At 39.4% G+C, this 13,238-nt stretch overlaps 1 protein-coding gene across 1 annotated transcript in view; it reads right to left on the minus strand.

The window, feature by feature from the left end:
• ELOVL2 (ELOVL fatty acid elongase 2) overlaps nt 1-13,238 on the minus strand; it is a 177,800-nt gene that overhangs the window by 44,222 nt on the left and 120,340 nt on the right. Inside the window, exon 3 of the mRNA XM_082258838.1 lies at nt 11,159-11,346. Coding sequence (XP_082114964.1) covers nt 11,159-11,346 — 188 coding nt within the window. The remainder of the gene's footprint in view (nt 1-11,158; nt 11,347-13,238) is intronic.

Consider the following 13,238-nt stretch of genomic DNA (forward strand, 5'->3'; position numbering starts at 1 on the left):
TGTTGGGTATCTATTTACTCGGCGTGACGTCATCTTTCCCAATATACAAAGAAAATGGGCTAACTTTACTGTTTAGTTTTTTTTAAATGCAGTAAAATGGGATTTTTGGTATTTTTTCCAAAAAAATGGCGTTTTAAAGTCCGCTGCGGTCATGCAACACTACCCAAACAAAATATTTATAATTTTCTTCACACAAATAGAACTTTCTTTTGCTGGTATTTAATCACCACTAGATTTTTTATATTTTGCTAAATAAACAAAAAAGACCTAAACATTTTGAAAAAGGTTTTCTTTGTTTCTGTTATAAAATTTTGCAAATAAATAATCGTTCTTTAGAAAACTTAGCCCAATATGTATTCTGCAACATTTCTTTGGTGAAAATAACCCAAATCAGTGTATATTATTTAGTCTGTGTGAAAGTTATAGAGTCCACAAACTGGTATATATCTGAAAATTGATCAATCCTGATGTACTGATGGACTATCCCATTTCTTGAGGCCCTAAAATACCAGGACAGTAAAAATACCCCCCCAAATCACCCCTTTTTGGAAAATAGACAGTCCCAAGGTGTTTAGTAAGAGGCATGGCGGGTTTTTTGAAGTTGTAATTTTTTGTCATAACTTTTTGGAAAATTAAGAAATTAAAAAATAATTTTCACTTTTTTTTTTTTTTTTTTTACATACTGTCACCAGTGCAGTACAGCTTCATCATAAAACTGGCGTGGCAGTGATCTAGGACACTGACTGGTGATAGTACGGAATAAAAAAAAAATAATTCAATTTTTTTTTTTTTTTTTTTACAGTTTTTTTTTTAACACACTGTGACCAGAGCAATATAATGTTACTATAGTAACATTGTACTGCTCTGTGGAAGTGATCAGGGTTTTTTTTTTTTTTTTACACGTTTGCTTATAGCAGTGTATTACATTGCTATAAGCAAGCATTTTACAGAATGAAACTGATTCATTCAGTCTGTTTTGTTGTGATTAGCTGTGATTGTTCAAAGCTAATCACATGGTACAGATGGGCTGTGATTGTCCCTGTCTCTACCAGGTGATCAAATTGATCAATCACAACTAGCAACACAATTGCACAGATTGGATGGCTTGACAGGAACCCATCCATTGTGTGCAACTGCTGTGATTTGTCACGGCGGTCACATGGTGCCAGTACTCTGATCAATCATCAGTTGTGTCCTGTGGACATACTCGGTGACAGATTGTGCCGCTGCATGATCAGGGCATCCTGACAGGATGCCACATGATGTCCAGTCAGGATGGGAAAGCCACCGCCTGGCTGTTATTTGTATATAGGTTGGGCGTGAAGTGGTAAATAGCATAATCTAATATGTTACCTTTCCTATTTGCACAGGTAATAAAATGATCAACACCTGTTTTATTGCCCTAGTATTAATACCCATACCTAATGTCCTGCTGTTTAAAGCCTGGTACACATGATGAGATTATCAGATGAATGATCGCCCATTTATTTTTGCATGCTAGTCTCATATCGAAAATGAAGGTCGCTTAAGGTCCGGAAATTCTCCTACGACAGAACAAAAATTTGGAAGTGATGTAATGTATTGTGTTTATATTGCATTTTCGGATGAAAACTGTACTGATTAAACAAAAATCTTACGATCTGGTATTGTACGAGAAAAATGTTCGTGTTTGTCTCTTTGGATAATTTTGGATGAACTGTCATGATTGGCTCTCGAAAGCTGTGTACTAATGATCAGATTATTCAAGGATCGCTTCGAAAGCGGTATTTTTCATACGATTTTCTGATCGTGTATAGGGCCTTTAAACTCTGCAAAGCGTAACGATGATTTTCTTTGTTAAGGTTTCATCAATCCTTTCCACTACGAAAAGTCCCATGCACACAATGTCCTTGCACATTGTGCTAATAAAACTGTCTCACTTCAGCGCGTCTCCTTCCTGTTCGAAATCCCCATTGTCACAGCTCATATTCACACTGCTGACCCGAGTCATTATCCCATAAAAGCGTTCATACCAGGGAAATCATTGCAGTAGGAGAAAAATAATACTACCTATGGCATGGCGCCCAGCTCTTTTACCTCTGTGACTTTCTGGTGTAGCGTTAGGATGACTGCCAGCATGGCATCAGACCTAAAGAGAGATGGGCCGTGTACTGAGCTAAGCAAATAATGACAGGTCGTTGTATTTATCTCAGCACACAAGGTGAAACAGGGTCCTGCAGGTATTCTGATCTTTTATCTTTCGAAACCTTGATGATACAACAAAATTCTAAAATAACTACAGCAAAAAAAAAAAAAAACTAGTAGATTACTTATGACAGTATGACACATTTGAGTTTGGTAATTTTTTAAAAGTTTTAAACAACATAATAGAAAAATAAAAGGTTAATACCTAAGAACAACTCCAGCCAAAACCCCATTCTAGGTTTGAACAGAGCAAGGAAAAAACAGAGCCTTTGTCGGGATTTTAATGTTGTCCTTGTGTCCATTGGGGAGATTTCTCCTCATTTTGTGTTGGGACAGGAATGTATGGGAAATCTCTCCAGTAGGGCACAGGCTTTTACAAAATGCCCTTTTTTTAGGTAGAATGGAGAAGCTCTGTTAAGGCCCGTACACACGTACCGATCGTCGGCATACAAACGTCGGTGGACGAAGGATCTGCCGATTGTACGCGTGTTAGTATGGTGCCTCCGACAGATGTCTGCGCACAATCCGCGGACAAAAGTCTTTCGTGCAAACATGAAAATATTTGTATGCCGACACCAGAACGGACGATTGTTCGCCTGTCAGTACACAATTCGGCCGACAGACCGCAGATTTGCAAGACTGGGCATGCTCAGAAAATAGAAAACACAGGGAAAGTTAACCATTACATGACATCACTTCTGCAGTCGGCGGACAAAATTCTTGTGCTGTCCTTGTGCTGTCTTTGCACTTTTCAGCAGACACCGACATCCCGGGGAGAAAAGAGGAACATTTGTAAGCCGACCATCGGTACGTGTGTACGGGGCTTTACTGTCACTGTCTGTTTCTTCCTCGTCCAGTGACAACCACTACCCTAATTTTTTTTCTAGCTCTGCTGCCAAAGGAACAGGAAGTCCTAATATGGTCATAGTCATAAATCGTAACCCATTCTCACTCTAAATGTGTTTTTCTTTTCGTTTGTGTCCTTGTTGCAGAGATTGTCCATCATTTTTGTGTTTTAACAGAAAATGAGAAATCTCCCCAGCGGGAACACAGAAAGTAACCCAAAGCTGACAGAGGCTCCTAAATCCTTACCACTATATTTAAAACCAAAGTTGCTTGAGTTCTGCTTTGAGGACACGAAACTCTGGTTTAAAAAAAATAATCTAAATTTAAATATGTATTTGTTACTCAAAAAATGGCCTCAGCCTTATCCTTTCCTTTCTGTTAGAGGGTAGTTGTGTTCATTCTTCATGGTCACACTGTATTTACTATTATTATTTACAATGTGAGGGAAGACAATACAGTTACAATACAATTCAATAGAGGAGGAATTAGAGGGCTCTGCTCATTAGAGCTTACAATCTAGAAGGGAGGGTCAAGTGAAACAAAAGGTAATAACCGTGGGGGATGGGCTGATGGAGAGGAGAAAAGGAGGTAGTTAGGTGTGGGTAGGATAGGCTTCTCTGATGAGGAGGGTTTCCAGAGATCGCCTAAAAGCTAATAGAAAAAAAGCTAATATAGTAGGAGACAATCGGACAGATAAGGGTAAGGAGTTCCATAGGATTGTAGAGGCTCTGGAAAAATCCTGGAGGCCAGCATTGGAGGAGGTGACGAGGGAGCTAGAGAGCAGAAGGTTTTGAGAGGAACGAAGAGAGCGATTAGGTTGGTATTTAGAGACTAGGCTAGTGATGTAGCTGGGGGCTAAGCTGTGGATGGCTTTGTAAGAGGTTGTTAGAATTTTGAATTTAATTTGTTGGGTGAGTGGAAGCCAGTGGAGGGCTTAACAGAGAGGAGCAGCGGACACTGAGCGATTGGTAAGATGGATGAGTCTGGCGGCAGCATTCGTGATGCATTGAAGGGGGGATAGCCTGTGTAGAGGTAGGCCAATGAGAAGGGAATTGCAGTAGTTAAGGCACGAGATGACCAGGGAGTGAACTAAGAGCTTTGTTGTGTCTTTGGTTAGAAAGAGGCGTATCTTGAAGATGTTGCGGAGGTTGAGGCGGCAAGATTTGGACAGCGATTGGATGTGGGGCTTGAAGGAGAGTTCAGAGTACAGGACAACACCTAGGAACATAGCCATCCACTCTTGCTCTCTCCTATGGGTCTATAGTCCAAGCACTATGGACTATGGGACCTGTAGTGTGCATTGTGCACTGCACATGACTGCAACTAAAAATGGAGAGGTTCACACTGAGGAGGGGAGATGACTTGCTCCCTTTCGAGTGGCTCTGTTCTTCAGAGTAACATGAAAATAAAATATCAAATATATATAAAATTTTGGTGGATTTGGAAGGACCGGTGGTCCCGCCATTCATCGACAAATGGGAGAGGGACTTGGGAACAAGAAACAAGGATTTTCACTTGGGAAAAAGTTTAAAACTTATACATGGTTCCACAGTAGGTATGAACACAGTTGAAATGAATTATAAATGTATTGCTAGATGGTACATTACCCCCGACAAAGCTCATAATTATCAAAAAGAAAAATCAAAAAACTGTTGGAGGGGTTGCCCAAAAGTAGGTATTGATGGCCCATCTTTGGTGGGACTGTCCAAAAATTAAAAAGTACTGGAGGGAAATACTCGGTCTAATTAAAAAAATCCCGAAAATAGAAATTCCGGAAGAACCCTGGTATTGCCTATTCCACGGTATCAAAAACTCCGTCAAGCAATACAAAGTAACACTGATACCCCATTTGATGAATGATGAATGCAGCAAAAGGACTTATCCCATTATTTTGGCAGAAGGAAGAGGCCCCGACTATGGGAGATTGGGTGCAAAGAGTAGAGAGAATAAGAACACTGGAATATCTAAGGGAATGGGAAGAGGATGATATAGGGGAAGGTGGTGACATATGGGAAAATTGGAAGGAGTTCAAGACAACAAGAGAGTACACCAAATGGAGTGGAGAAAAAGAGTAAGATAACTAGCTTGGAGCGGGGGGGGGGGGGGGATAGCGGGATAAATAAGGGAAGGGAAATTTATACTACTGGAAAATTGATCATTTTATTGTGTGAAACGTATTTGTATGTATTTTCTTATCTTTTTGAAAATAATAAATAAAAAAAAAAAATGGAGAGGTTCAGGAGCTCACGGAGGTCATTACACAGAGGCAGAAAACCATAAAAAGGAACAATATCATGAAAAATAGATTAGAGTCATTAAGTAGTGGATGTGTATGGATAATTCATCATGCTGCGTTAACTTTTTAAGTGTAAACCAGGCAAATTACTTGTTATGTGTATTGTCAGTGTTTTTATATTGTGTTTATACTGTTTAAATTTCGATTGGTTTTTAATAGGAGTTTTGTAATTTTTCAGGTTATCAGTAATCAATGTGGTCCATCTGTAAATTTTACATGTTTTGTCAGTAAAAAAACGCTGCTGGAGGTTGGCAGCATTGATGTAGCTCTGAATTCCTGATTTGCATTCTTCTTACAACAAAGTAAAATCCTAAAGAAAGAGGCTCAGAATGACAGTCAAGCAACTAGCAAAGCAGGGGAAGCTTTTCCTCACAACAGCCTTCCTTTAAAATTTGTGTCCTATCAAACATATTGCAACTCGATGAAGTATGATGAAATACCTACTAATTGAATGACCATATTCGCTCGTTGTGATAAAGCTATTAGTAAGGTTTTAGTTTGTGATCATTTTCTGTGCCTTGACCCCCACACAGGTTTACATTGGACTTACTGTTGGCTGACTCATTGACTTTGATGCAAGTGTATTCCAGCAACCAGTACTCTCTTTGTAAAATACTTTCTAATGTTTTTTTGGAACTCCCCTCCAGTTAGTTTGAGGACACATCTCTGTGTCCTTGGTCTCTGCTTCATATTGAAATATTCTGCTCTTGCACCTTATGCACACCCTTATTTAATTGTATGTAAATTCTAACAATGAACTCCTTTAATTTGCTTTTGGTTTGTTAAATACACTATCAAGACTGTTTCATTATAAATGTTTGATTAAGTGCAAAAAAAAAAAAAAAAACTGTTGATCCTACCAAAAATTGAATGAGCTGGAAACTTCTCAAGCGCTCAGCCTTTGCTGATTGTTATCAGTTGGTCTCAGCACTTTCTCTCTGTGGACTTCATAACACTTTCCCCCTGTGTCATGGAGAAGTGAAGAGGGAGCTGTTCAGTACTTATCTCCTAGGTTGACAATGCTGCTTCTCCATAGATACAGTACAGTGAAAGAGCATTGTCACCCTAGGACAAGACACATATTACCAGTAGGATCACCAGATAAAAAAATGGGGGAAAAAAAAGTCTGTGAAAAGAATATTAAGGCAGCCACCACATTTACCTGTAAGGACTCGTGAGCTGCAATACATTACATTTTTCTTCTTAGATTTAGATACACCTTATGGGTTTCAATCATCTCTTTTCTTTCCATTTTTTTCCTTGTGTCTATGCATTTTAAGTTCCTCCAGTCTCCTCTGATATGTTTTATCCCTTTGTTCTTGCACCATTTTTGTTTTCCGTCTCTGGACTTGCTTTATTTTTTTATTATCTTTTTTAAGTGAGGTCTTCAGAATTGGACAAAGTATTCTAAAGCTTCATGCACACTGGGCAAACTAGCCCAGCTCTTCTAAACACCTTTCTCCTGGAGGGAGAAAAGCAGCATCAAAAACGCATCAAAAGCTACGTTTTTGCAAACATGTTTGGGCACGCATCAAGCAGTTGGGTGTTTATTCATTTCATCAGCCAGAAAATTAATTTATTTTGCCCACTGAAATGAGCGCTTAGCGCTTCATGTACCCGGCGCTTAAGAGCGTGTAAACACATTTACACACATTTACATGTGTTTAGGTGCGTCCTGTGTTTTTTCTGCCAAAACACTGCTCCTGGACACGCTGGCAGTTGGGTTTTTTCCTGCCTCTAAATGCCTGTAGGCCCTAATATGTGAGCTTGAGGCTGCTGACACCTCCAACGTACCAGAGTAAGGAAAGGGATGATCGGCACTCAGGATGACATCCAAAAAATAGTATTTCTTTATTCAGTCAACATGTACCAATGTACCAGAGTAAGGAAAGGGATGGTCGGCACTCAGGATGACATCCAGAAAATAGTATTTCTTTATTAAATCAACATGTACCAACGTACCAGAGTAAGGAAAGGGATGGTCAGCACTCAGGATGACATCCAAAAAAAAAAGTATTTCTTTATTAAGTCAACATGTACAATGCTGTAAAACAGCCTATGCATTTCGAACGTTAGTCCTTAGTCATAGCTCAGACTTATGCCTCGTACACACGCAACGATTATCGGCCGACCGATCATCCGACTTTTGTTCAGAGTTGTGTTTTGTTGGTTGGAATGTGCCTAGACTGCACATGAATTTTCTCGGCCAACAAAAATCTACTTCAGAAGTGATGTCATGTGCTGGTTTACTTTCCGTGTGTTTTTTCTTCTCTGAGCATGCCCAGTCTTGCTCATTAGATTTTTGTCTGCCGAAATCTGTACTGACTGACGGAAAATCGGCCGTTGTGTTGACGACCAACAAAAGTTTTATAGCCTGCACACCAGATTTTTTTCGGCCGAAAAGTCGGAGTCGGTTGTCAGAAGCATCATACTAACAGGCCGAAAATCGGCCGATCGGACGTTGGGCGGAAATTCCCGGCCAATAATCGATGCGTGTGTACGAGGCATTAGTTATGGCTTAGTCATAGCCATGACTACGGACTAACATCCGAAACGTGTAGGCTGTTTTACAGCCTTGTACATGTTTACTTAATAAAGAAATACTATTTTTTGAGCGCCTACCACCCCTTTCCTTACTCTTACATTGAGGGGTGTTTAGAGGCAGAAAAAAAATGCAAGGCACCTCTAGAAGTGGCATTTAAAACGCCCAGTGTGTCTGAGGCCTAAATTAGTTCTTACTAAGGCTTTATGTATTTGAAAAATTACCTCTTTCCTTCTGCTAATGATCCCTCCAGTTATTCACCCTGAGAATTCTATATACTTTCCCCAATGTCTGGCCACACTGTTTGCTAATTTTGCAATCATCTGAAATAAGTAACTTCAAATAATTTTCTTTGTTGTAGTTGTGGTCAACATTGTACCTTATAATATTGTACTATATGCAATAATACAATGGGGTTGATTTATTAAAAGCAAATAGACTGTGCATTTCCCAAAGTGCAGTTGCACTCTGCAACAGCAGTTGCTCCAGAGCTTAGTAAATGAGCAGAAGCTCTGCTGACTTCCATTATCCAATCCTGATGCAGTTTTTTCATTTTCCTTGCATGTGATTGGTTATTCTTTGCAAAGTGAATATTTACTTGATTTACTAAGACTGTTGTACTTTGCAAGTGCAGTTGCTCCAAAGCTATTTGCCTTTGTTAGGGAAGCAGAGTAGAATGTGCACATTCTGTGAACATAAGGGTTGAAATACCAAACTAGCTGTATCATACCTAAAACTGATTCCCCTTTTCCCAAAGATTGAAAAATAGTCACAGTTCATATTCACACTGCTAAATATGCAGTAGAATTTTTCTTTGCGACATTCTACTGAAACTTGCTTTAAAACGGCTTCATTCAGTGCGTAATATTAAGAGATGCTTTGTCTGCTCGGCCAGTGAAACACTGCATGGTTGTGTACTTTTTGCTTCATTTCTTGCCTTTTTTTCCCCATCTCAGATAAAAACACAAGTATGGAATGTTCCGAGTGTTTTACGAACAAAAGCATATTGAATTGAAACAGACCCAGAGGTCACATCTTTGTGTAACAAATGTTCAACCAACAGGGAGATTTTACATGGAAATTCTTTTATGTAACACATAAATGGAACACATTTATTAATTTTGTCCTGTCTGTTGCTCCTTGTCAAAAAGGCACGGTTTGATTGATTTTAATTTACTTTACAAGTTACTGGTTGTTACACAGAGATTAATTATGTTTGGATAATGCTGGACTATTCAAAATGTCAGCAGTGGTACAGTTCATCTGAATATCGCATTCACTAATATTTTTGGATGTATTTCCAAGCAAAGGTTACTGCCTTGCAATCTTTCTACTACCGCTTTAGTTTGCACATTCACTACGGTATCATCTGAACCTGTGCACCAGTTTCCAACACCAAACCCACAAAAAGCGACAAGTTCACAGATATAGATAATGTATCCATCCATCCAGTAATAAAGCTTAATTTTTTTTTTTAAATAACTTTTGTTATAAAAGTAAAAGAGGGCAACATAAAACTAGTGCAATATTTGACACATTTTTTGATAACCTAACTCATCAATATCTGGTTTGATGGATGTAGTAGCAATTTTCAATGAACTCAAAAGGTGCTGATCAGATATTTTGGTTCTAAATTTGCCCTTCGTGTGCTTCATCCTTAAAAATAGTTGCTTACAAATATAGGTGCTGCCAAAAACTGATGACATGAAAAAGTCGGGATTGTGAAGAGGGGGATATTTTTCTTTAGGAAGATAAAATTTCTAAATGTCTAGTAAAGAGACACTGTCAAATTCTTTAACCGCATGTGTTTGCTAAATGTATTTGTATTATTACAAAGAAATTCCCCCCCAAAAAAATCAACATTTTTAAATTAAGTTAATGGTTTTGTGCTGGACAGCATTCATAGCTGTCTTGGTTCGCAGGTTGGACACCCCTGTATTAGACTCTGTTTTCACGGTCAGATACATTTACACTATTCTCACCATAGGGACTTTACCTTTTGGAATACTAAACATGACCATATGCATCAGTCTGCTTACCCTTAGGCATCTGTGTTTGTTTGCTATACAGAGAACTATATGTGCTTAGGACTATTGGGAGGAAGAAGGTACACTGCAGACACGTTCAAGACTACCTTAGCAAGAGAAAAACAACAGCAAGTGGACAAGATTTTCTACCCTGAGTGTTGCAATCCTAGGAGAACCTCGGATGGCAGAGGCGTAACTAGAACCTTTAGGGCCCCGGTGCAAGAAACCATGAAGGGCCCCCCAGACCCCTGGCCAAGGCCCTTCCCTTCAAGCCTGGGGCTCTTCCCACTGATCCTGGGGCCCTTTACTCCTGTTGCAGGGCCCTTTATTACTGTCCTGCAACGGGACCCTTTACAAGTTCTGCAGTGGGCTTCCTGCCATCTTGGGGCCTCCCCATGGTGGTGGAATGGCGGGGCCCGGTTGCAAGTGTGACCTTTGCGATACTGGAAGTTCCCCCACTGGTGTCAGTTTTTATTTTTTGGTATTTTGATTGTATTATTTTTTATAATTTTATTTTATTTTTTTACAATGTCACTGACTATGACTTCCTACCCTTCCTGGTTCTCTATGGTGACACATCCCCTGCAGCAGCTGGCATGGGAGGGGAGGGAGCACACAGGGGCCCCGGGACATCAGAACACAAGTGAACTGGATAGGAGGAGCGGCGGGCAGCATACAGAGGAATCAATCTCCTCCATTTTCCTCCTGCAGCTACAGGAGGAAAAAGGGGGACATGCTGCCCCCACCGCCCCTCCTATCCAGGTGTACAGGGCAGCAGCACGGGCCCCCTTGAGCATGGGGCCCGGTTGCAATTGCAACCCCTGTCGTTACGCCCCTGGTCTTTGGGTAGCTCATAGACATTAGATTGCTGCCCAGTGCAGGTGTGGAAAACTTCCAAATAACATCTATGGACCTCTTCAAAGTCAACCCTCACTCCTTTGCATGATCTTGCGTGTTCTTTCATTCTTCCCCAATTTTTTCCAATTTATTTTTGTATTTTGTGGAAAATATTTTGTATCCGTTATGTTCTGGCCAGGTAAAGAGAGTGGCAAATAAAAAAAGTAGGTTAATACATTCAAGAGGTTGCCACAGATTGTTTCTCTGCTTGATTGTAAATTTGCAAATGACTTCAAAGTTACCATGGAGGTCCTGCATTATGCAGGTGCCAGCAGATCTCTTACCTCAGCATACTAGTAAATTAGTCATTGATTAGAAAGTTTTGATTAGTGACAATACAAAATTGAACATTTATTAAAAACTCACCTCTATTAACATATACAAGGAGAGCAAAGTTACTGCAAGATTGTAAACAATTAGGTGGCCCCTGAGAGAAAATGCTGGTCTATTCTTCATATATGTGGTCCCCAACCATATGGATAGGATATAAAGGATAGTCAGTATAAGGGTGGGAAGACAGGAATCCAGCATAAACCATCCTCTAACTCTCGGATCTGGAAAGACAAGGAAAAAGGAGAATGAGGAAAAAGCACACAAAAAGCTCATGCCAATTATAAGCCTTGGTGCTACAAGCAATAAATCGTGGAATGCATTCTTACCATGTAAAACACTCTTCTGAAGTGAATAAGCACAATGCAACCGGAGACAGACAGTTAAAGAAGAATCATATAACATAACATGCTGTGATATTGCTAACAAACCCATTACCATTGTTAAATAAATTTTTTAGTCCTGAAAGCAAAACTGCACTTTGCCTGCTCCTATATTGATAATTCAATTGCTGCCTCATTTACCTGCTGGAATAAAGTGCGGACTCCCCAGTTATTTTAAAAGCCTGCATTAATATATTCCTGACTTGTTACAATATACAGCATTGGTACAATTTCACAACAAAATGCTGCACTTTTTTTTTTACAATAAATAGCCATTTTTGAACTCTAGGTAAGTAACTTTGCTTAGGCTCAGATAATGCCATTAGTCTGCTGCAGGTGGGAGGTAGCATTTTCTCGATCTTCTCTTTTACAGTGATCTGATTGAAAACCGTAAGGCTCCATGCACACTGGCTTAAAAATCGCTGCTTCTACAGGAGTTTTGTGTTCTGCATATAGAAGCAGCTCAGTGTTATCCTATGTGTCCATGCACATTAGGACAATTAGAGGCACATTTTGAGCTCAACATTTAGAAGCAGGAAAAAAACCCTTCTAATTTGGCAAAAAAATCGCAAAACTCTCCTAAACTCGTCTAAATTTTGAACAAAAAATGCTCTATATGAGCATTTTTTTCTGCCAAGGGAACTAGCATCCAGTGTGCATGGAGCCGAACATTGTAGCAGTTAAAAACCCACTGAAGGCGTCAACCCAGTGTAAGTGAGAAAACTACAAAATAAATGTGAAACACACTTTTTACATGAAATCTCTACTAAAGTAAGGCGCTGTTATGACATAACTTGCATTTTCCAGTGTACATATAAAACCAGCAGGTGGGTCGAGTCCCATCCATGCTACTTCGGATTGAAGCTGTATACAGATCTATTTTGATAAGCACTTTTTATTCTACCTCACTGTAAGTGTTTGAACTTTTAATAAATACCTCTTCTTTATGGTTTTACACTACGTGGAGTATTTTTTGTTTCTTTTCGTAACATTTGATCCACCGTGTGAGAGTATACATCTACCTTTATCCTGATCAATACAAGGAATTGTGAAGGAGACTGATGAGCGGTGCCATTCAACATTTTCCCCGGTACTCCAGGTGTACATAGACCAACGTATGAGTCGACACACTGGGCGTATGCCAAGTTGGGTCCACTCACTCTGGTAAGCCTTTTTAAATGATTGATGGTGGACTGTGTCACAACATTTTGGTCTCTATTCACTGTTTGCAGCACAATTTTGAAGAATTCTGGTTTCACGTTCACTGTGGCAATAAGAAATTTTCATCTTTTTTTATTTTTTTGGACATTTTTCACTTTTGAATTATTACAAATTTGTTTTATATATTCTCACTATTGTTTCAATTCATCTAATTTACCTTATTGGGTTCATTATCATTAGTATTGTTATTCACCTATAGCGCTGCACATTTTGTTTTATATTGTTTAAACAGGTGGGTATGCATCAGCTCCCCATAAATACCTTAAAGTGCAAGTGAAAAATGGAATAATAAATGTAAAATGTTAGCACCTAATAACGAAAAATATATTCATAATGGTGACAGTCAACTATAAAATAAAGTGCCAATCATCTGTGATGATCTCCAATCACTGTGCCCACAACCAGTAAATAAATGTGCTATTCTTCCTTGAATAAAGTGCTCCACCTTGTGAAAGGCAAAATATATGCGCTCACCAGAGTCCCCCGGTCCCAGGGACCACTAAGCTTTATAG

Source organism: Pelophylax lessonae (assembly GCF_965119305.1).
Source record: "Pelophylax lessonae genome assembly, chromosome: 5".
In the NCBI taxonomy this organism is placed as follows: domain Eukaryota; kingdom Metazoa; phylum Chordata; class Amphibia; order Anura; family Ranidae; genus Pelophylax; species Pelophylax lessonae.